The following is a 24346-nucleotide window of genomic DNA, read 5'->3' on the forward strand; positions in this document are numbered from 1 at the left end:
TAGAGCGCTGTAGTTTCACACTCCAAACAGGAGGTGTCGCCAAACGCCTCTTTTAGTTTCGGTTAGAATCCGGTGAAGAGCGCCGTTTATCTCCCGTTCATACGCGAGCGCCGTTCAGTTTCTGGTTTTTATTATTCATTTACTTATTATAGACGTATATAAGAAGTGATAAAATACTATATTAAGGGGCAGATAAATCGGATTGCTTCGGTTGTGTAGACGAAGCGTCTTTAGGGGGGTTTATCAGAAGGTATGTGGTTCAGCTAAGTTAGCTCGCTAAAGCTAACAGTTTCGTTTCATCAGTTATGCAAAACAGTTTCCCATTTATGAAGTAAATATAACTATTTACTATTAACTATTATTTTATGCCTAAAGGGGTATTCTTTTGGTTTTTCATTTTGGCTGAATATGGAGTGTTTAGGTGCATGATTGATTGGTTTAGCTTTTTATTAGTTAGACCTGTGTGTGTGTGTGTTTTGAATAAACTATATGGGTGTTTTTGACTTGAGCATTTTGACTTATATGTTGTATGTCTGGGTTGGTAACCATGCAGTGATGCTCCATTAGAGATGCATAAAACGATATGAAATACAGTTCATTTTAAAACGTATATTAATCTGTATGTAATACTGTAGTGTATTATAGATTGACGTATTTAATATTTTGTTTAAGCAGGGTTATTTCCAGCATGGCGGATGGAGAGGGGTTTGTGGTGCGAGTCAGAGGTTTGCCCTGGTCCTGCTCTGTTGATGAAGTTCAGAGGTTTTTCTCAGGTAAAAGAGCCTCTGCTTAAATCTCCATATTTTCTCCTTATGGTTTATTCTAGGGGTGTAACGATACCCTAATTTCACGATTCGATAGCATATCACGATACTGAACTCACGATACGATAGTATTGCGATACTCCAAGACATATAATAAAAGGTTGAGTAATAAAATGTATAAATGTATAATAAAAAAATGTACTGTTGTTGATTAAATGCTAAATTTGATTTAACATTGTGGGTGTAAATGAATAGGCTTGGACAATGGTGACACCAGAATAAATATATTCATGATTCTGAACCTGAAAATACAGAATTATTTTAGATGCACTCTGTCACTGGCTAGATATATTTAAAATAATGTAGGCCACTTTTTACTGGTAACATAAGACTTATAACATAAGCATTATCAGGAGCCACTAATATTCCCCCATTCTTATACATTATATTCAACGTAATATATTGTAGTTTAATGTAGTACTGACTCTGAAAACTTAATTTTTTTTCTCACATGGTAATTTTTATTTTGGGTGAACTATCCACAATACATATTGTTGCATTTTTGTATTGCGATATATTGTGAAACGATATATTGTTACTTACACCCATAGTTTATTTCCTGCTTGACTAATTGTAGCTAATTTCATTATAGAATGCAAAATTGCGAACAATGGAACAAGCATACACTTCACATATACACGGGAAGGACGACCAAGTGGAGAGGCATTTGTAGAGTTTGAATCGGAGGAAGGTCTTAAAATCGCAGTGAAGAAAGACCGTGAAACCATGGGGCACCGTTACGTGGAAGGTAGGCAGCTCCTTTCGCCTTAGTTAGGATCCTTAATAATTCATGGCAAAATGCTGATCGATTAATGTGTGGTTTCAGTTTTCAAATCCAATAGTGTTGAGATGGACTGGGTTCTGAAGCACACCGGACCGAACTGCCCAGACACAGGAGGAGACGGCCTGGTTAGGCTTCGCGGTCTGCCCTTCGGATGCAGCAAGGAGGAAATTGTCCAATTTTTTGCAGGTATGTTTGATAGAAGTTCAAATTCCCCACTTTACACAAAATTAAACAGTATGCCTACACCTAAGGTGTATTTTAGCTCATCGGACCATCATTTGCACATAAATGAACTTTGATCATTTAAATCAAAGTACTCAGTTTTAGTCATTTAAGCTTTAAAATTAGGATTAGTTGAAATTTGTATTAAATCTCCAGAATTGGATCATCCAGAAGGACCAAGATGGGTCACTTTTTATTCAGCTTTGTCCTTTAAAGGGTTAGTTCACACAAAAATTTTAATTCTGTCATCATTTACTCTGTCTTATGTTGTTTCAAAAGTCTTCTGTTCATCTTCGAAACACAAATTAAGATATTTTTAATGAAACCGGAGAGATTTCTGTCCCTCCATTGAAAGTCTTTTCACATAAAACTCTGACACTTCAAAAGGTTCATAAAGAGATCGTTAAATAAATCCATATGAATGGAGTGGTTTAGTCCAAGTCTTCTGAAGAGACTTGATCGCTTTATATGATGAACAGATTTAATTTAGGCTTTTATTCACACATAAACATTGATCAGCGAATATAATCAGAAGCTCAACGGTACTTGCTTGACTTGTGAGAATGAACCTCATTGGTTCTTGTGGAAGCTCTAACATGCTGCGTAACACGAGAATGAACCTCATTGGTCCTTGCATGTCAAGCGAACATGCCAGTCTTTGTTATGTAAAGATTGTTCGGTGATCAATGTTTATATGTGATTAAAAGCCTGAATTAAATCACGTCTCTTCTGAAGACTTGGATTAAACGGATTGATTCATATGGATTTATTTTAAGACCTACATTTTGAACTGTCAGATGATGAACACAAGTCCTTCTGGGTTTGAAACGTCGTAGTAAATCATGACAGAATTTTCATTTTTTAATGAACCATCCCTTTAATGTAATTATCAGAAATTGTACTTAAAATAAAATGTAATTGCCTCAGCCCTTTTTGTAGTTTTTATATACCTAAAAAAAAGTGTACAACAATCTAGGCATTTATTGGGGCTTTCCAAACAAACAGAGATGGGTTGAGACAGACTCTCAATAGGCATTTGATTTAAGTGACCCTTTTTTCTTTTTCTTGCACCAAATTTTCCATAAGTTGTTCCAGAAAAGGTATTGCGGCCCCATTTGGTATGTTTATTTAGTATCATTTCTCATTTGACATAAAGAGAAACCCATAGAGTAATATAAAGTCTTGTTAATGGGCTTGTGACTTAATTTGTCCCCCACTGGGGTTATCTGTCCTTGGGTTGAAGGGTTGGAAATCGTGCCAAATGGGATAACATTGCCGGTGGACTTCCAGGGGAGGAGTACGGGGGAGGCCTTCGTGCAGTTTGCTTCACAGGATATAGCCGAAAAGGCTCTAAAGAAACACAAGGAAAGAATAGGGCACAGGTGGGGATGGCTGGTTGGTTGCCTGGATACGTTGCTTTTCTTATGGTGTTCACCTCATTAAATCATCCACTGCAGAAATGACAAGACATGACCACAGATGATTTGATGACAAACAAACAAAAAAAAACAAAAAAAAAGGAAAATGAAGCCCAGCTGTTAATCCGTTTTTAGTGCTGAGTGAACCATTGAGCTGCGCTGTGTAGTTTTAAAGAGGAAAAGAGCTTAGTAGATATTTAAACTTTTTGACAAGCTGGTGAATTTGCATTTTGGGTTGTAATGGACAGATATGTCAGCCAGACTCATTAAAAGTGCGGCCACATTAGCAAAATTTTACAGGCAAAAAGGTACATTGTATATTGTCATTTGCTCACACTGAAGTTACTTTCAAACCGAGCAGCTTTCTGTTGGTCAGTCTCCTATTGGGTAGATTGATTCCTGTTGAAATTATTAGATTTCACCGGTGAAAATTTTGCTGATCAACGTTAATTGTGACTTTACCTTAAGCTGGGCGTACACGTTACGATTTTTAGCGTTAATAATCGTTGATGCTTGAATGGTCACGGAATTGTGTGAGAGGAATTACGAGCTGAGCAGAGTAGTTTGCTGGCACCTCCCGATAATTTTTAAACCTATTCACATAGGCTGTCATCTATTTAGCATCTATGAATATTATTATAGCGCTGTAGCTGCAACTCTACAGCACGCATACACTGACACACACACACACACACACACACACACACTCTAGTTGTTTTGTTGAAAGGAATTGATGTGCTGTTCTTTGCTTTTCACCAAATCATTTGCACACTCGTCTTTTTATTTTCTTTCTTTTTTTCTATCCAAAGCTATAGTAGCAACATTGAAAGCAGTCTCCGTGTTTAGAGCGAAAGCTCATGTGATTGCGTGCCGTGTACCAGCTGCTTCGACACGATCATCAGGTTAACTGACTCGTAACATGTTCATTGGTGTGTCTGAACTCACACAGTGTACGCCCGCCCTTAGTACGTCAGTATTGGGGCTTTTGAGATGTTTGGCATCAGCCCTCCCTGCTTGACCGATAGTCACATGGCCACTCAGCACTAAGCCTAATGCAATAGGAATCTGTCAGTGTTTCTACCATTTTGAAGACTTCAGATCATGAGGACCCAGTTAAACAGGTAATACAAAGTTAACCCTAAGTGTCTGAAGTGCTTTGCTAGCAGAGAACGAAAGCAGCGTGTCAGTCCAATGAGACCACACCTTCGGGTGACCATAAGAAAAGTTCTTCATAATGAAGGGTTGAATGAAACTAAATATATAAGGGTGCTTCATTTATTTTTGTCTCTCTGTGTCTCTTTTTCTTTTCTTTTCGGAAACTGTTACGTAAAGTCACTGAACGGAGACGCTGACTGTTAATTAGTGTCATCCCAGAGTCATTCTAACTAAGGGTGTTTGTTCATTAGACCCGTTTTCAGACAGCTCTTATTTATACTGCACGCAGGAATTGCTCTTGTCTTCTGCCACTAGACCATGGTGCCATCACTCTATCTTTATGTCCTTAGGTATATAGAGATCTTCAAGAGCAGCCGCGCGGAAGTGCGCACACATTATGAACCCCAGCGTAAGGTCATGGGCATGCAGAGACCGGGCCCCTACGACAGGCCGGGGGGAGGCCGCGGATACAACAGCATGGGAAGAGGAGTCTCCTTTGAGAGAATGAGACGTGGAGGCTACGGTGGGGGTAAATTATTTTTGGTGTTTATCAACACATATGCTATTGATAGAGCTTAATAATGTTTAACCTGGAACATTCATTTGATATATTGACCTACTGTACAAAAGTTTGGGTTTGGTAAGGTTTTTTATATATATATACTTAAATAGAATCACCTTTTTATCGGTCCATACGTTCCCTGGAAATTAAACCCATGACCTTGGTGTTGCTAGCACCAGGAACTATCACAGAATATTACAGTCCTGTTATGAAATGATCTAACCCAAAGCTTTGCACCCTATGCCACTCTGTTGACATAGTTACAACAACATAATAGTTAAAGGCACAATATGTAAGATTTTTGGATCAAACTATCCAAAACTACTAGAACAGTGTTATATATGATGTTGATTTGTGTACTTATATTATCCCAAATGTTTCCAACAATGTTTAAATCCAGAGAAATCAAATATTTTAACTAGTGTAACTGTCCGTGTCGTTACGTCGCCTGTCAATGACGTCATATCCGTGTTACCCTCGATTTGCGGTTTTATTTCCGTGGAAACCGTGGAAACACCAAAGATGATTTAATGTATTAAAGGAGAACTCCGTTCAATTTTAACATTGAGCTCATTTTTTTGTACATTTGGAGTGCTGTCAATACAGAGAACAACGACAAAAATCGGTGTTGCCTACACCGAGTTATTCTATTTTTAAAATTTGCACCCTGTTGACTTCAATGGGGCAAGTACTAAACCTGCTTTTAGGCTCTTAACATCCTTGATGTGTCATTACAAGTGCACAGGTCATGTGAGTGATTCCTTCAGAGTGAACACGAGTGGATCTGACTGCAGTAGATGTAAAAGATATGGATAAAAATGGTGTTATTTAAGCCATCGCAAATACCTGTTTACATCCTGTTTTTCGGTTGAAGTCCAAAGTAGTCGATTGCCGAGTTCACGCGCATAGGTTTAGTTACCTATGATCACGCGCGTGAACTCGGCAATCGACTACTTTGGACTTCAAAGACTTGCCCCATTGAAGTCAACAGGGTGCAAATTTTAAAAATAGAATAACTCGGTGTAGGCAACACCGATTTTTGTAGTTGTTCTCTGTATTGACAGCACTCCAAATGTACAATAAAATTAGCTCAATGTTAAAATTGACCGGAGTTCTCCTTTAAGTGTTTTATTAGACAGGTGAGCAACTGTTTGGATACCTTTATCAGCAGAAAACTATTTTTATATCGTTCAACACGGTTAGTTTTATTGTTTAAATCTCTTGTTTTCTTGATTTACCACGAGTAACATGTTTGTACCATGCCTCCGAGACAACACTATTTTGTCAAGGGGTTAACATAGCATAATCAGAAAGAGCTTTATTTGTAGTAACAGTAACAATAAGTAGTAGTAATAAGTAGTAATCATTTCTCCACCATACAATATTTTAAAATTAATTGCTTGCCATTTAGCATTAGCAACACAAGTCATCCAGCTTCATTACAGTTTTTCTCAGTCGCTTTGGTGCATTTCTCATAACACTATTTACATTTGCACAACAGTTAATGCAGTTCTCAAAACAATTAGTACAAACTGCAAAACCTAGTTGATAACCTGCAAAAGCGTGTCACTTGCTCAAAATGGATAGCTCATTCCTCAAAAGCAAGTATTTATGTCAATGAATGTGTCAGTGTCATCAAAATGAAAAGTCCTGACACCATCGTTTATGAACAAGATAGTCAAATGGCTTAGTCATGTTTTCATTATGACAGTTTACTCTGTAAATGTTTTCCAATGATAAAAGTCAGATCTTGGTGACACTACCTGAAAATGCTCAATACAGCACTAAATACTATTTGCACAGCCATTTGAAAAAATACAGTAAAGTTACACATTACTGTATTTATGAGGTAACTGAGTACAAGACACTGAATATGTATGTTTCACATTTTTACTGCATATGCTCTTTGCAATTCTAATTTGTTCACAGCATTGTGCAAAAGAAAAAATACACCATTATTTACAACAAACATAAACTCCCTTTGGGTAGAGCTGTGCACAACTGTACACAATATTGCAGTAGGCCTATATACTGTATTGGAACTGAACATTCAACATACATAGGACTGTAATCATTCATGCACATCCAGACGTTCCTCTCTGTCTGGTCACATAATTTCATCTACATCCCAGCGAATATCATATCTTGCTCAATTGCAAATTGTTCAATATAGGAGACTTTTTCAGGATTTTTTTTTTTTTTTTTTTTTTTTAAATGACAGATTTTGACAACTAGTTCAACATTTTTGTATGTAATGACTCAAGCAATGAAATGAGGACTATTAGTTTTATATGGAATGACTATTCAGCATTCACAAGTATAGTTAATTTTGACTGACATGACATAAGCAAATGATAATGTTATATAACAACAGAGAGTTGTATGAAAGCAACTGATGCATGTCCAAAAGCATTTGCAATTTGTTGGAAGGAATGAGAAACTGCTACTATGATGTGCACAAATGACTAAATGTTGTGGAGGTTGAACTAACTGTTGTGCAAATGTAAATAGTGATGTGAGAAATGCACCAAAGCGACTGAGAAAAACTGTAATATGATATTGTAATATCGATATAGCTTACGACAATGTGCAACAAATGCAACTCATATAACATAACTTTAAACGCACAAATGTGTTTTAGTATGATTGTTTTGCGATGTGTTACCCCACAATTTTAATTCGTTAAGTAAAGTGACCTTTATGAGTAGTAATTCAGCACTTATGGCTATTTCATCAGAATGAAATAGTGTATATTTAAGTGATCAAATGTAACTGTAACAAAGTTCAAGTTCAGGGAAGATGGAGGTGGATGTTAAACGTAACTTTAATTGTAAAATAAACAACAACAAAACGAAAGGAGTGGCAGCGGCTGACTGTGGCATATAGGCATAACAAAAACAGCAAGGATAAATGTCCCAGGCTCTCGGCCCCGCCCTGCTTCATTCAACAGTAACGTTAATAAAACTTAAATACATTAACTCATCTGCCTGAATCCCATCAGATTGCTTTTCATTGGCTGTGGAACTGAAGACGACAACTCCCATAATTCATAGTCAGCAAGCTACGCCTTTGTTATTGTTATAAATAAGCGACCTCTAGTGGCGAAACTTGCATACTATACCTGTACAGATTTTGACTGCTAGGTCACTTTAGATAAGAAAGCTTTTGCCAAATGAAAAAAAATCTTTGAATTTTGCTCCATTTCAATAGCTTCCTCTCAACATACTCATGCACAGTTAAGTAAAATAGACAGTGAAAGGTTTATCAGGATTTTTTTTTTCTTATTTGAATCAAAGATGGTCGTTACGGAGATGGCAGCTCCTCATTTCAGAGCACAACGGGGCACTGTGTGCACATGAGAGGTCTTCCGTACAGAGCCACTGAGACAGACATATATAATGTGAGTCCTTATACTCACAAATACCTGTTTATTTCCAGACTGTGTACTTTGTTAATGTAAAGCATTTATTGAATTAAATTATATTACATCCAGTTTACTGTCTGTGTCCATGTTGTCCTCTCTAGTTCTTCTCCCCACTGAACCCGGTGCGTGTTCACCTGGAGATCGGTCCTGATGGGAGAGTGACGGGCGAGGCGGATGTCGAGTTTGCCACGCATGAGGACGCTGTGGCCGCCATGTCGAAGGACAAAGCCAATATGCGTAAGTATTAGGAGAGGGAATAGCTACATTCACACTGCAAGCCTTAGTGCTCAAGTGATTTATTACTCTCATCCAATTTCTTTGTTTGGCTGTTCTTCACATCTTTTTTTAAAGTGGTCAATATCAGATTTGAGTGCGAACTGGCCACAGAACTGATAAGTCATAGAAGGTCATACGCATTTATTTATAAGTTGGTGTGCCGGGAAAGCCAGCAAATTTGTGCGCTGGTGATAAGGAGGATGAGGTGAAAGAGAGCAATGTTCTTCTCATATAGTGTTTTCCCTCAAGTTTTGTTTGTATAGAGCCGTCACTGTAGTACATATGAGTATAACAGCTTCTCTGTCCCTCCACTGACTAAATCTGCTGCAAACTTCCATATTCACAGAGTGACCAAAGAACTACCAGAATGTATAATCTTTGGAGTGACTGTCATCGGTGCAGAACTGTGATGAATGTTGAGATGATATGACTTTTCAGACTGAGGTTGCATTTTAAAACTTCAGACCCGTATCTCATTTAGGACCACATATGGTGCATAATGGAAAAGATCAGAAAAAATGGATAAAAAGATAAAATATTGGAACCAAATGATTTTCATTAAGTGCAGGTTTTGTTAACACGTCTGAATTCTTCTCTTGAATCAAACTGAACAGTTTGATAGATGATAATCTGGAGCCTAAATACCAACACTATTTCTCATGCAGAGCACCGTTATGTGGAGCTGTTCCTGAACTCAACGGCAGGGGGCGGTAGCGGAGGATATGGTGGCCAAATGATGGGCGGTATGGGTAAGAGCTCTTCTTCACCTCTTCTTCACCAATGAGTAACTCTTACTAAGCAGCTATTAGGAGATGCGTTATTGTTGCTCTGCAGGAAACCAGTCGTCATACGGACACAGCAGCCAGCAGATGGGCTCTGGCTACAGCGGTGGTTATGGTAACCAGAGTGGCATGGGGGGCTACAGTGACTACAGTGAGTGTCAGCTCTTCCGTAGCTCTGCTAGCCGGTTCCATGCCAAATCCTATCGCCCTTGGACCCCTAGGGGTAGCTGTTTGTAATGCCTGATTAAAAAGCCTTTCGTGTTATCCTGTTGTAGCTGATCAGGTAAATACAATCACCATTAAACAGTACTCCAATGCCAATATTATCATTTTAATAAAGTTTGTCTGGATTTTACATTGCCTATTTAGGATCTTTTCTGTTGTGATACCTAAAATATAATGAATGTGTATCCTTCAATATCCTAAAATTCTGAGATTTTTACCAAAAAAATAGAAAAGGTGTGGTGATATTTAACACTAAGAGCACAATTCAATGAAAGTTTGTGATTGCATGTAGGTTAGCTTACCAACTGAATCAAAGACAAACATTTATTTTTTTACCATTTTATATATGACAGTTTGGACACAAGATGTATAATTAAAGTAAAAAATATTTATTGATGTTATGTTTTTGATGCATGTTGCTGATGATGCATTTTGGGATTAATATTTGGGTTCCAAAAGGAATTTGCAGTGAGTTCTTCCAGCCAATGGAATTTTTTAGGGGTCCAAGTGAGGTAGAATTTGATGCATCACTGAAGGCCCTATCACATGACCTCCGTCAATGCATGTTATCTCTGGCACTGGATTTCACCTTTGACCCCACCTGACTTTTTACAGCACAGTTATTGATTGCCAAACAGTTCACCGGGTTTCATTGCACGCGTGGTGTCAGTGTAACAAACCTGCATTGCTTGTCATGTGACTGGGCCTTCAGAATCATGGTAGAAATGATGATTTCTCTCCGCACTGAGAACTCCCTGGTCCTAAAATGTGTATTTCTCCCTCCTGTCAGGTAATCAGGGCGGAATGGGCAGCAGTTACTACGGCGGAGGAAGCCGCGGATCCATGGGAATGAACGGCCTCAGCAGCGGCATGGGGGGAGGCTGGGGGATGTAGCCTCCGGGGGTTTCATAGCTGGTTTATTATCTATGACGAACCTTAATTTGAACAGTGTCCTCTTTTGTTTGTTTGCTCTTTGTTTCTTGCTCCCTTCTAAGTTGTGTTTTGGAGCTTTACACAAGTACATTTCTTTTCCCCTGTTGACATGGTTGAGGAAAATCCTTTTACTAGAGTTAGTAATTTATGTTAAAGAGAAGCTCTTTATTTGCTGAAATGTGACACAGCCCATGTATCACACTGGAGAGGTGCCTGTAAATCTGTTTACAGTCGAGTATAAAAAGAGGTGATTTTTGTTTCCTCATTGCAGGATACTACGGGCCAACTTTATCAGAGCCTTTAGTACAGGTTGACGTCTTTGCACATGGAGGTTTCACTCTGTCAGCGAATGTAGCACATCATATCTTAAACTTTTCGCTCCAGCAAAGGTGTTTTGCATGTACTTAATGCTTAATCCAGGCCAAAAGTTTAAAAAGAGTGTACAAGTTTAAGGTAAAAAAAAATAAAATAATGTTTTGTATAATTATAAAGCATGATGGGTAGTGAAGGGGTTTCATTGAGATGCATGTTACTGTTTGCATTTGGAAAAGCGTTTGCTTCCCCCCTCCCCCCTGTGATTTCAGTGTAGTGCATCAGTGGACAAATGTTTTGATTCCTCATGTCTTCACAGATGGATTCATACTTCAAGGCAGTGTTTATTAAACCATACACAATTCTATAAAATCTCCAGAGACTTCATTACAGTTTTATGAACAGGAGACCAGAGAGCGTACAACACAGAAAACTGTCATACAATCTAAAATATACATTTTGTTTTCAGAGAGCCTTACAAAGTTTTATAAAAAAAAAAAATGTTGATTTTTCTTTGACTGGTATGAGCCAAAAATTCAAAGAAAATACAATCCATTTGCGCTTTAGTCTTGCATACGATAAATGTAATTATACCCTTGGACAAGGAAAAATAATTTAGACTTTGAGCCTCATTCATGACAAGAGCAGAAGAAATGTTCAAGTTGTTTATAAAAGCATTTGCAGTTGATAGTTTGTTTTATGAATGGTTGATACATTTTCTTTAATAATTCACACATACCCACTGACGTTATATAATAACTAGCCCCCATTTTGACCGGTGAGCTCTGATAGTGGTGTATGTTTGTAAGACAGTCTGTGGATTAAATCTTTATAGTACAAGCACATATAAGCTAAAAAATATTATAATTCAGTTACGCCATGTCTCATTAAATTCTACACTGATCAGAATTTACAAAACCATTACAAATGTCATTCAGTCCAATTTTGATAAGAGGAGACACAACTAAAGACTAAAAAGCACGAAGAGTATCGAAAAATTATTCTTCAACCTTCACTCTTTGTGAACATATTAAAGGCTTCTAAGTGTTAGTTCGCTACCTATAATGAAGACTATCAGAATAAATACGGTCAATTATCCTAATGTCTTCCTGTCAAAGAAACATTGCATATGATTTTGCAACAATCAAAAGGTTTAGTCAAACGGAAGCCAGTGGTGCCACAAGAAATCAATGCATAAGTGTTAAAAATACAAAGATCAAGAGTTGATTATTAGAGTTGGCCTGTAGTTTCACACACATGATCAGCAGAGAGGTTAGGCAGTGTCAGGAGGCGCTGGAGCTCCTCTGGAGCAGAAGCGAATGGCAGACGTCACATACGCGGACGGGTCTGGGGTACGAGGGCAAAGCCAGCTCATTGCTAGAGCAGTTGCTGCAGTAGATGTCTCCACAGTTCCTGCAATGGTGCTTTAAACAGAAACACGAGAGTGGAGTTATTCGCCAAAGGACTGAGGCATAGTGATTGACAGAGTGGAACTTCACTCACTTTCCTCCGAGCGATTGAGAATTCTTTCAGGCACTGTTTGCACTGCGTAGCTTCGTCGTCTTTTAGCCAGGCCTGACCCTAGAGAACAGAAATGACAACATCAATTGCCATTATCATGATAAGTGCGATTATATTTCAGCTTTTTTACTGTTTTTGTTTTTTTGTTGATCAAATAAATGCAGCCTTGGTGAGCATAAGAGAGTTCTTTCAAAAGTATTTAAATATCTTACTAACCACAAACCTTTGAACGTTATATACAGTACATAGAAACAAACCTGATAAACTGGAATTTTATAATAATTCATCTTCATTATTTTTATGTAAAATATACTGCAATAATGTTTTGAAATTCTATTTCAAAGATTGAGTCCTCAATGATTTATTGTCTTGTCCATTTGGAATTTTTAAGTCTGATCACTTAGTAAAGTTCTAACATCTCTCAAGCACCATTATAATGACGATGTAGCAGTTTAGGACGAGTTACACAGCAAAGTTTAATAAAGCAAACGGTAAAGGCTGAGTCCGGAAATCGCATCCGAAATTTTCGCACGTTAAAAAATAAATACGACCTCATGTTATGTCAATCACGCTTGCACACTGCCTCCGAAACTTTCGTCCGTCATTTAAAAAAAAAAAAAAAATTGGATCAGGTTGGATTTTCTGCGTTTTTCGCATCCGTAGCAAGCATTTTGAATGGTCTTTTGACAATTCAGAGCCACCGAATCACGAATATGAAAAAACACATGCGAAATTTACCTTATACTTGGCGAGCACTACTAACCTTTGCTTGGCTGTACAAATGAACACAAACAAAGGTAAACTTACATGAAGCTCTTTTACCTTCAAGGCTTTATTGACCTCTTTGAAGTCCTCCATCTTGAGTTTGGATCTGAAAGTGGGATTTTAGAGTAAGACTAGTGTGTGATATCAGACAGGAGGGGTGACAGAGAAATGAAGATAGAGTGGTCTCACTGGCTGAGATGAAGTCCCATCTCCTGTAGAGCCTGTTCCTGCTCCTCACACAACTGCTGGAGCTGCTTCTTCTCCTGTCGAAGGTCAAGAAGCTCCTGCGGAAACAAACGTGCAGCATGCTGGATCAAAGCAGTAATTTATTCACGACAAAATAAAAAGATGTTCATTCTTGCTTTGATTTTGTAGAATGTCAAGTGATTTATCGTCTGCCCTGGTTAAAGCAGCAGTGTATCTGACCGTCTGCAGGCCCTGCAGCTGCTGGAGCTGTGTGCGCAGCTCTGTGCTGTTGTCCTGTTCTCGCTGTAGTTCCCGCTGCATGTTCTGACGCTGTTCTTTCTCCACGCTGAGCTCTGACTCCAGGCCTGCCCTGTACAAAGACAGAACAGCAACAACATGGAGTCAAATGACGGGGTATCTGCAGGGTTTTTACAATCAAATTTAAGGCTTTACAGTTTATTAAGACCTGCACAAATCATTTATTACCATATGGGTGGTGTGAAGAAACATCAAAAAGCATAAAATGATTAAAAAAAAAAAACATAATAAAAGTTCAAATAATACAGGTTTTGACAAAAATAAAAAGGTTAATAAAATGATAAAGCTCACAAACCATTTCAGACTTCAAAACATTTTTTGAAGAAGAAGAATTATAAAATCAACATAAGAATCAAAATGATAAAGATTCTAGAAATCAAAATATATATATATATATTGAGAGAGTACAAGGCTAATGGCACATCTTAAGAAAAACATGCTTTTCACTACTCCCATAGTGTATGATTGCAGAAAAAATATGTATGCTTTTATTGAACATTGATGGAGCAACATATTTTGTGTGTAAGATAAATCATAAAAGTGGTTTATTTGTTTAAAAATCTTGATTAATGTATGTTTTACCCCACACACAGGGTAAAGGCTCACTAGCATGGGGCAAAAGGCACAAACTATTGACACAAATACTTTAACTAAAATGATGTTTTTAATTCTTATTACAAGAATTACAAGTCCAAAACATGTTCAAAACAATCACTAGCAAAGTTTGTATTATTTTCTGTTTATTTTGATACATTTTCAATTAATATACTGTCATTATGTTCATATGTTCACGAACAGTTGCGATACACAATGTGGATAGTCAATAATTTTAGATCAGATTCCAATCGGATTCACAAATAATCGGATTTGGACTGATAGTGTAAACGAAGCCAAAGACTTCTTATGGCCATACATTTGATTCAACTGAACTTAAGACTCTTTAAGGTCCTACGGGAACCCTGTAATAAATCAAGATCTTGAGGGGTGAAAACATGAAGCCCAGTTCACACTACCTGAGCGTGTCGAGGTCGGCGAGACGCTTCTGCAGAGCGTTCACTTTCCCTTTCATCTCCGATTTCAGCTCATTCTGGCTTTCATCTGAATTCTTGCGCACATTTTCTGAATTTTGAAGTCTGAGGAGCAAATGCTTGTGTTTAAGAGGTTTCAAAAAAGTCCGTACACTGCATATCATACATATGAAACTTCTGTCATTATGTTGTTTCAAACCTGTATGACTTGTTCTCCCAAAGCAAGAAAAAAAAAGAGAGTTATCCAGGTTTGGAACAAGATGTAAGTGACTTTTGGGTGAATTATTCCTTAAATGTGCACCTCTGCTCCAGTTCTTTCATGGCAGCCTCCATCTGAATCATCTTCTTTTCCAGTTGTACCATGTCCTCCACCTTTTTCTGGGCCACTCGGTCAGACTCCTTATGGGTCAGATGAAAAGATATACGTTTCAATTGGTTACAAGTTATCCTATTCCAGTTAACATCATGCTGTACAGACAAAAACAATGTAACACCTGTGCTTTGTTGAACATCTGTATGTTGAGATTCTTGACTTGGTCCAGTTGTTGTCGTAGTGCGGCCAGCGAGTCTTGTTTCTCGTGCGTGTCCTTTTCCAGAAGTTTCATGGCGACTTCCATTTCCTGTTTCATACCGATCTGCAGCTCCAGCTCCTTTTGTAGCTCCTGATTGGACAAACAGTGCATGCGATTGGCTCTATACAATATTATATACACTGCCCGGCCACACACTCCATCAATTAGTGTGAGAAGAACTGTTGCCTAACATACAACATGCTAGAAACATAATAATCACTGCAATAATGATCCAGTCATAGATGCTTAAAGTCCCCATGGAGTCAATAATTTTGTCCCTTAAAGGAGAACTCCGGTCAATTTTAACATTGAGCTCATTTTTTTGTACATTTGGAGTGCTGTCAATACAGAGAACAACGACAAAAATCGGTGTTGCCTACACCGTGTTATCCTCTTTTTAAAATTTGCACCCTGTTGACTTCAATGGGGCAAGTTTTAAACCTGCTTTTAGCCTCTTAACATCCTTGATGTGTCATTACAAGTGCCCAGCCATGTGAGTGATTCCTTCAGAGTGAACACGAGTGAATCTGACTGCAGTAGATGTGAAAGAAATGGATAAAAATGATGTTATTTAAAGAGGCTATATGCGATTTTCTGAAATTTAAACTCGCGACTGACACCTGTGGCCAAAAAACGGAACTGCTCTTCCTTTCTGCTCGCTCTCGTACGTGCACACTTCACAAGTCATCCGCTGCAAAGAAGTCAACATTATGTTTACAGAGGTAAGAACAGTCAAATACATATATTGTTTGAGAAACTAAGTTTGTTTGCTGACTAGCGGTGGTGGCAGAGTGATCTGAAACGTTTAACATGAACGCGCTTGATGTCACATCCGCAGACAGCGCGCGAAAAATCCGACCCGACAGAAAATAGGAAAAATAGGATACAGGCTTATAGGTGCACCCGCTGTGAGCTGACAAGGTGTCAGTATGCTCATCAGGAGATGTTTGAGTCATAAATGGTCAAATAAAAAGGCTATTGTTACGTTTATTTTGGGGAAAAAGTTGCATATAGCCCCTTTAAGCCAGCGCAAATACCTGTGTTTACATCCTGTTTTTGGTTGAAGTCCAAAGTAGTCGATTGCCGAGTTCACGCGCGTGATCATAGGTAACTAAACCTATGCGCGTGAACTCGACAATCGACTACTTTGGACTTCAACCAAAAACAGGATGTAAACAGGTATGAGCGCTGGCTAAATAAACATCATTTTTATTCATATCTTTCACATCTACTGCAGTCAGATTCACTCGTGTTCACGCTGAAGGAATCACTCAGAGGGCTGGGCACTTGTAATGACACATCAAGGATGTTAAGAGGCTAAAAGCAGGTTTAACTATTGCCCCATTGAAGTCAACAGGGTGCAAATTTTAAAAAGAGGATAACACGGTGTAGGCAACACCGATTTTTGTCGTTGTTCTCTGTATTGACAGCACTCCAAATTGACAAAAAAAATTAGCTCAATGTTAAAATTGACCGGAGTTCTCCTTTAAAACTCATCTTTGATCACTAAAATGACACTTTTATTTTCCTGAAAAATATTTCTTCATGCCTTAAAATAGCTTGAATGTAACCCTTGTTTAATTTAGTATACGCTGAGCTATGATAAATGAGTCAAAATGGCTTTGACTTGTGACTTTGCACATGGTTTGTCTTAAAGCATATTAAAAACACCACATAGACATATAAACAACATTAAAAACTTTAAGACTCGACTTTTTTTGGCTGGCCAATGTACCATGCAATACAATATTGACTCAAAATCAAAAATAACTGTACATTCAGAGCTGGATTACTTTACATTCTTACCTGCCGGATTCGTTTCTCCTCCTTGTACTGCTTCCAAACTACATTGTACATTTCATCCAAACCCTGACGTGTCTGCCGATATGTTTCCAGCTCCACTTGGCTGTCTTGTATAGTCACCTAAAACATTCCAAATGTGAGGCAAATTTGTTTTCACTTGGTAAATAAAACTGGCCAGATGGTAGGTCACTTTTTTTGGAATTACCTTTATTTTCTCCATTTCACCTGATGGATTTTGGGTTCCTTGCGATTGTCGCATTTGGCTTGCTTAGTTCGGGTTTTAATGGCATTTAACATTAAATGATATTATTGATTTGACTGCACTGACACTCAGATGGGAACAAAACTTGAACTGAATTGAGCTGGATGATGGTCCAAGCTGAACTCATTTCATAATTGATGAACTTTACACAGTTATTGAACTGAACTGAATCAACACTGAACTGACTTCAGCTGAATAATGACACGATTGTCTGTTTAGAACTAAAATTTGTCTCATATTTGATGAAGTTTGAGTCATTTATTGTAAATTTCCTGTTTATCACTGTGAAGTTGCTTTGAAAATCTGTATTGTATAAAGTGCTATATAAATAAAGGTGACTTGACGAAACGATTAGTGATAAACCCATTTTTGGCCATTGTTAGGCTATCAGTATTAGCAGTTCAAGAGGTAAAATTATGCTTCTCACATTTTCTTCCTAGTGTTTTTTACTAATTACTTCATACAGACATTCATCTTGTAACTCTCACCTCCTCTTTCCTCTGACTATTTTGAAGAATACTAGAATTTTCTTGTTTAAGTTGTTCCTGCTCTTCACACAGAGCGTTGATTCTGTCGGTGGCTGCTGTAAGCTGTATACAAGACATAAAATAAATACAAATGTTTTTCATGTTAATTCTCTATTGCATGATTATAAGCAACAAATCAAAATATGCAAAAGCACACCATAGGCCTGTTTACACCTGGTCAATTCATGTTCATTTACTGATTGGATAGCTATATGATTTGTTAAAACGTTTCCATTTACACTTGTTGGCCACAAATGTGTTTCCGCAATTCAATCTTCAATTCCCGTGCTTTATGCAAATTTACGCTGCATTTAATTTATTTCTCTGCATTTTATTCACCATAGATGATGTTATGCATAGTAAAAGTAGGCATGGTAAGCTCCACAGTTGGTCATTTCGGGGTGGAGACGGGGTGGAGATGCGAGTTTTATAAATGGAATTTTGTGCAGGTTCTGGCATATGCATGGTTTTAAAAATCTGAAAACTTTTGTGCATATGCAAAATCTAGCTTTTGCGCACATGCACAGTTTTAGGATGAAATCTACGGAAGGTTTTATACATGATGCGCCTGGTCTTTTCACGATCAGATAGGCATCCAATCAGAGAAAATGCATGAAGTGATCAGGCCCATAAAGTCCATAAAAAGCTCTTTGTGTACAGTGTTTTCACCTCCTCAATGAGTTTGCTGTTGGTCTTCTCCAGCGAGTCCATCTTGACCTGAAGATCCGTCACCGTGCAGCTCAGATGCCGGTTCAGTTCTTCTATGTAGTGCTTCTGGTCAAGAATGGCTGTCATTTTTGAATCACTGTTAGCAGTTAAAGGATCCGAAAGAGTCAACATTACTGAACATTGTTGCACAGAATACAATCGTGACATTAAAGGGATAGTTCACCCAAAAATGAAAATTTTGTCATCATTTACTCACCTTCAAGTCATTATTAAACACAAAAGATGATATTTTAATGAAGGTAGCCATTGACTTCCATACGGTATTTTTTTTTCTACTATGGAAGTCAATGGCTACCGTCAACTGTCCGGTTACCAACATTCTGTAAAAGTGTTCAAAAGAAAGAAAGAAACTCATACAGGTTTGGAACAACTTGAGGGTGAGTAAGCGATGACAAAATCTTTATTTTCACAAATATTTGCTAAATGATCACAGACTCACTCTTGTGTGGTCTCAGTTGCTTGCAAATCCTTTAGATACATTGAGAAGTCAATGACGCACACCTGCAGAAACAAGAACGCAGTGTTTAGTGTCAATGAGCACATCTGGCAGCTTGGTTTTTAATGGCTATATGTTTCACCTGAGAATCCAGATCCTCTCCTTTCACACACAAATTTGCATCGATCACATTCAGACCCACCAGCATCCCTACGATCACAGTCCCCTCTTCCTCCATTATAAGAGCCCCAGGCTCATAAAATTCCCTGAGAAAGAAACAGAGCGGGAACTTACTTTGGGAAACACAGGATTTAATAGCACTGCAACCTTTTGTATGATATCAAATCAATTCTGTACAAGAGTCTAAATATTGAAGTTGGTTTTTTTTCAATGACTTAACTGCTCTTACCCAAGAAGGTCTCTTCTATTAATAAGCACCTTCATGTAGTCAGCAATCTTTTTCTGCATAAGAGCCAGATGCAGCCACGCTCGAGCTCGACCAAGCCCTGTCCTGAAACAACACAAAACCTAATGAATGTAAAGAGCAAATGCATGCTCTCCTATTACACTGATTCAAACATGATATTACATCCAAGACAAGCGTCTGTGAGTGATGGGCACCTACTTGATTCCAGGCATATCACGCACACTGGTGGCAATATCAGCTGACTCGGGGCTCAGTTTCTCTATCAACTCCAGAGGAGCCCAGATTGACTTATTCTGACCAATGAAAGATTTCCTCACTGCCCATGAGGAAAGATAGAAACATGCAGGATTTAGGCCGTAAAAACTGGTTAATTTCACAAAAAATGCAAAGACATCAAAGATAATTAAGTACATTTCCATATTATTGAACTCTGAAGCAAGGTTATTGGTAAATAAAATTTAAACCAAAAAAAAATATATATATATATTTTGATTATTTGAAATAAAACAAATATTAACTGAAATAAATTAATATATAACATTAATAACATTACACACAACTATTCAAAGGTTTGGGGTCAGTAAGGGATCTTTGGGGTCTTTTTGGGGAGAAATTAAATAAATTATTATATATTATATTATATAAAAAATTAAATAAATTAACACTTTTATTCAGCAAGGATGAATTAAATTGATGAAAAGTGACAGTAAAGACATTTATAATATTACAAAAGATTTCTATAACAGAAAAATGCAGTTCTTTTGAACTTTCTATTCATCAAAAAGTCCCGAAATACATTTTACACAACTGTTTTCAACATTGATAATAATAATAAATGTCTCTTGAGCAGCAAATCAGTGTATTAGAATGATTTCTGAAGGATCATGTGACACTGAAGACTGGAGTAATGATGCCGAAAATTCAGCCTTGACATCACAGGAATAATTTACATTTTACTATATATTCAACTAGAAAACAGTTATTTAATAGTAAAAATATTTCACAATATTTTATAATTTATTTTACAATATTTTTTGCTGTATTTTGGATCAAATAAATGTAGCCTTGGTGAGCATAAGAGACCTCTTATAAAAACATATATATACAGTGCCCTCCACAATTAATGGCACCCCTGGTAAATATGATCAAAACTGGCTGTAAAAAATAAATCTGCATCGTTTATCCTTTTGATCTTTCATTAAAAAAATTTGCAAAATTCTAACCTTTCATTGAAGTAAAAGAATTGAAAGTGGGGGGAAATCACATTATAAAATAAATGTTTTTCTCCAAAACACGTTGGCCACAATTATTGGCACCCCTAGAATTTTTTACAAGTAAAATATCTCTGAAGTATATTCTCATTAATATTTACCTCTTTTAGTACACCAGGGTGACTAGGAACATGAAACTGTCCAGCTATGACTTCGTGTTTCACAGGAGTTTAAATATGAGGAAACACAAAGGCCAAATTCCCTGAATCATCCATCTCAATGAATAAAACCAAAGAATATAGTTCTGATGCGTAGCAAAAGATTGTTGACCATCACAAAATAAAAAGTGGCTGTAAGACAATAGCTAAAGAATTGAAAATCCCCATTTTGACCATCAGGGCAATAATTAAGAAGTTCCAATCAACTAAAGCTGTTATGAATCTGCAGGAAGAGGACGTGTGTCTATACTGTCTTAATGCACGGCGAGGATGATAGTTTGAGTGGCCAAAGACTCTTCAAGGATCACAGATGGAGAATTGCAGAGATTAGTTGAGTCTTGGGTTCAGAAAGCCAAAAAAAAAGGAGGTATGGTGAAGGCTTTGTGATGATGTGGGGCTATTTTAATTCCAAAGGCCAAGGGAACTTTATCAGGATGCATAGTATCCTGGATCCATGAAGTAACTGGCCTTTAAAAATAAAAATCTGCCTGCCTCTATGGGAATTTAACATAGGGGTGTCCAAACTTATGCACCATGTATTTTAAGGAAGAACATTTATTTATTTACGATACATTATTCATTCCCAAAGAAAATTGGTGTCATTAAAGGTTGGATTTTTCCAAATTTTTTAAATTAAGGCATTAAGTTTAATTTCCAAAAGATGATTTTTTATTCCTCTTTTTAGTCAACTTTAGCATGGGTATCTAAACTTATGCATAGCACCGTATATATAGCATGTTCAGATATTTATATAACAAAATATTCTGGGGGCCATGAAAGTTTTGTGAAAATAATCAAAAATGCTGGCGCTGGCTGGTAACTTTTTTCTAAAAACGCTAGTGGGGAAAGAGTTTAGCTTTATGTCCCATCTCACCTTTTAAACCATGTTTAAGGCAGTGCTCCAGAACCACGAAGAACTGCTGCAGAGGTGGATACTCAGAGTCCAGCGTGCGTCCGAGACTGAGGGACGACTGGATCAGAACCTTAATGCTGAGCTTCATCATGCTGAGGAGGTTCGACCGCTCCACCACCATGGGATCCTTCACAGCTGGACAGATCCGAGACAACACAGATGCATTAACACACACAAACACAGCAAACACTTCCTGTGGCATCTGCAAAACCACTCACTCAGCTCACTGTCGGTTAGTTTAACTGGTGAGTCAGTGTAATTAAGTGCAAACACAACACAATGACTCAAATATTACAGTTACTTAGAACAACAAATAAAAGCCTTAAACGGAACTTGAGGGGAAGTGGAAGTTCCTGCTAGAGAAAAAATATCCAGTCAGGAAGCAGGTGCATTATTCAATTCCTGTACGCTGTAATGCTCTAACAAACAATTATGTCATTTGTTGCCATTTTATATATAAAAGAAGCTACAGATGTAGGGCAACATATAACACTGGCTGTATTAAAATGTTTCAGCTTAAATTTATAAGTCGCTTGTTATAATCATGCTGCATAATGGCCAGATAAGAGTTGCAAGTATTCAGCTCATGAATAGATTAACCTGTTTGATGCAATAACTTGGACCTGGACATTCTTCTGAATGGTTTTGTGGTGTCTAGTTCTCTGTTACAAAACTGTACTGGTGTGTTTATATGCTATCAAATGGTAATCTCATGGTTCTTTGTCATATCACATAGTATTGAAATTTTAATATATTCTTATACCTCAGTATTTGGGAGGCTAACATGAAATTTCAGTAGTAGACTGATATGCTATATTTTTAATTACTTTTACTTTAGTACACTGTATAATTATTATTCATGCAGTTTCATATTTCTCATCAAGCAAATGCATTATTTTCTCATGTCAAGTATGACAGGGTTTTTTAAACTGGGGTCCAGGGGCCACAGGGGAGAGCTAGAGGGTCTATGGAAACGTTTAGAAGAGAAAAAGTGTCAAATAAAATTAATGAATTACTTAATTAATTAACTTGGGTCGATGAAAGGTCTTGAGGGGCCCCTTCGAATGCACCCAGGCCCGAGCTTCCAGCACCCCCCCTCATGGAGAAATCGGTCCCATCAGACCAGGGTCCATCTCAGAACCGAGCTGCTCCAGGGGCCCCCGCTCAATCTCAGAGTCCCGAGCCTCTGGGACATCCCCGGACTGAGATATCGGCCGTTTTCTCTGGAACTTGCCCATGTATAACCGGACGTTACTCAGGAAGGGAGCCACCCCGGGGGTCAGCGATTCCCCGAGGGGCCCTTCCAGAGTCCAGAGTACAGAGTCCAGAGTCCCGAGCCTCTGGGACCTCCCCGGACCGAGATATCGGCCGTTTTCTCTGGAACTCGCCCATGTATAACCGGACGTTACTCAGGAAGGGAGCCACCCCGGGGGTCAGGACTCCGGGGGTCAGGGATTCCCCGAGGGGCCCTTGCAGAGTCCAGAGTACAGAGCCCGGGGATCTCCCTGGACCCGAGATACGGCCACTTCCTATACAGCTTTGACTGGGCATAACTCTGGAACCGAGCGAGCTGCCCCAAAATAAAAAAAAACTTTATCGAATTGACTAAAATAGATAATAGTATAAAAAGTATAGGAGTTAAAAAAAACTTAATGTAACTCGCTAAATGTTTTCCACACAATATTTTCCACTTATCATTTAATAATTGACCCATTGACTCATCCTAAAACCTTAGGATGAGGGTCCCTCCTCACACAAGGATGATTATATTTGAGAGTCTGTGGCATCTAAGACTGAAACCCCCTGATTTATGACATTTCATGCGGTATTAGTTTTAAAAACTCGTTTCACACTTCAGAGTTATTTAAATAGGCAGTAAAAAGGTTTAAAACTTCATGGTAATAAAATACACATTCCCTTATCCATTCATACAAATCTGAACGTAATATTTTTATGTTGAAGTTATTTGTCAACTACCAATTTACGTTGTGATATTACCATGGTACGTGCATGTGTGTTTATAAACAATATCATGGGAATACCCTGGTACTTTATACTTGTATGTTAGTTCTGTTATTGACTACTTATCTTAGTAAGTAAGTGCAGTCAGTGAACGTTCTTATCCCTATAATTAAATGTCAGACTGAGGAACAGGTGTCCTACCTGCTGTCTTTATGGGATCAGAGGTGTCAGAGGTGTGCTGTGATGTGTCAGATCCCTTTAAGCCCGCACTGTAATGATTCACTCCGATGCTCAGCGTCTCCGACGCTTTACGAGCAAACGACAAAATCGGCGCAGACCAAGAGCTGTCTGCCGGTTTGTCCTTCTGGGCCTCGTCGGTATCATTGGCGACATCATCTTGCACCGGTTCCGTAGCCTCTGGGTCTTCTTCTTTTGCAGGAACGTCCTCGCATCCAACTTTCTTGTTTGGGTCCTCGTCCGCCATGTTTACTTGTCAAAACATGTGACTCGAGACCAAAGCAATCGAGTTTGATCGCTTAGGGGAGACAAAT

The 24346-nt window shown here is 38.1% G+C and overlaps 2 protein-coding genes across 8 annotated transcripts; one reads left to right on the top strand and one right to left on the bottom strand.

Annotated features, from left to right (window-relative positions):
• Positions 1 to 48: 48 nt before the first annotated feature.
• Positions 49 to 11283, top strand: hnrnph1 (heterogeneous nuclear ribonucleoprotein H1). Of its 7 annotated transcripts, none has more exons than XM_079892982.1 (11): positions 49 to 250; positions 676 to 773; positions 1417 to 1572; positions 1651 to 1794; positions 3074 to 3212; positions 4754 to 4932; positions 8262 to 8365; positions 8491 to 8626; positions 9331 to 9414; positions 9500 to 9730; positions 10463 to 11283. In XM_079892982.1, exons 2-10 carry the CDS (start codon positions 689 to 691, stop codon positions 9682 to 9684), a joined length of 1212 nt encoding a protein of 403 aa, XP_079749108.1. In that variant the 5' UTR covers positions 49 to 250; positions 676 to 688; the 3' UTR covers positions 9685 to 9730; positions 10463 to 11283. The 7 variants fall into 7 exon arrangements, with proteins under 7 accessions (XP_079749108.1, XP_079749105.1, XP_079749104.1 ...); XM_079892979.1 differs by having other exon boundaries at positions 9500 to 9598; positions 10463 to 11282; XM_079892978.1 differs by having other exon boundaries at positions 49 to 331; positions 9500 to 9598; positions 10463 to 11243.
• rufy1 (RUN and FYVE domain containing 1) lies at positions 11244 to 24346 on the bottom strand. Its single transcript, XM_079892974.1, has 17 exons — positions 23997 to 24346; positions 21795 to 21968; positions 19690 to 19807; positions 19474 to 19575; positions 19207 to 19330; positions 19068 to 19129; positions 18569 to 18704; positions 17861 to 17962; positions 17114 to 17230; positions 15230 to 15397; positions 15037 to 15134; positions 14721 to 14840; positions 13630 to 13759; positions 13393 to 13487; positions 13261 to 13309; positions 12421 to 12498; positions 11244 to 12341 (listed from the first exon to the last, which is right to left on the bottom strand). Exons 1-17 carry the CDS (start codon positions 24277 to 24279, stop codon positions 12201 to 12203), a joined length of 2097 nt encoding a protein of 698 aa, XP_079749100.1. The 5' UTR covers positions 24280 to 24346; the 3' UTR covers positions 11244 to 12200.

This window comes from Squalius cephalus, assembly GCF_949319135.1.
Source record: "Squalius cephalus genome assembly, chromosome: 14".
NCBI classification, from domain to species: Eukaryota; Metazoa; Chordata; class Actinopteri; order Cypriniformes; family Leuciscidae; genus Squalius; species Squalius cephalus.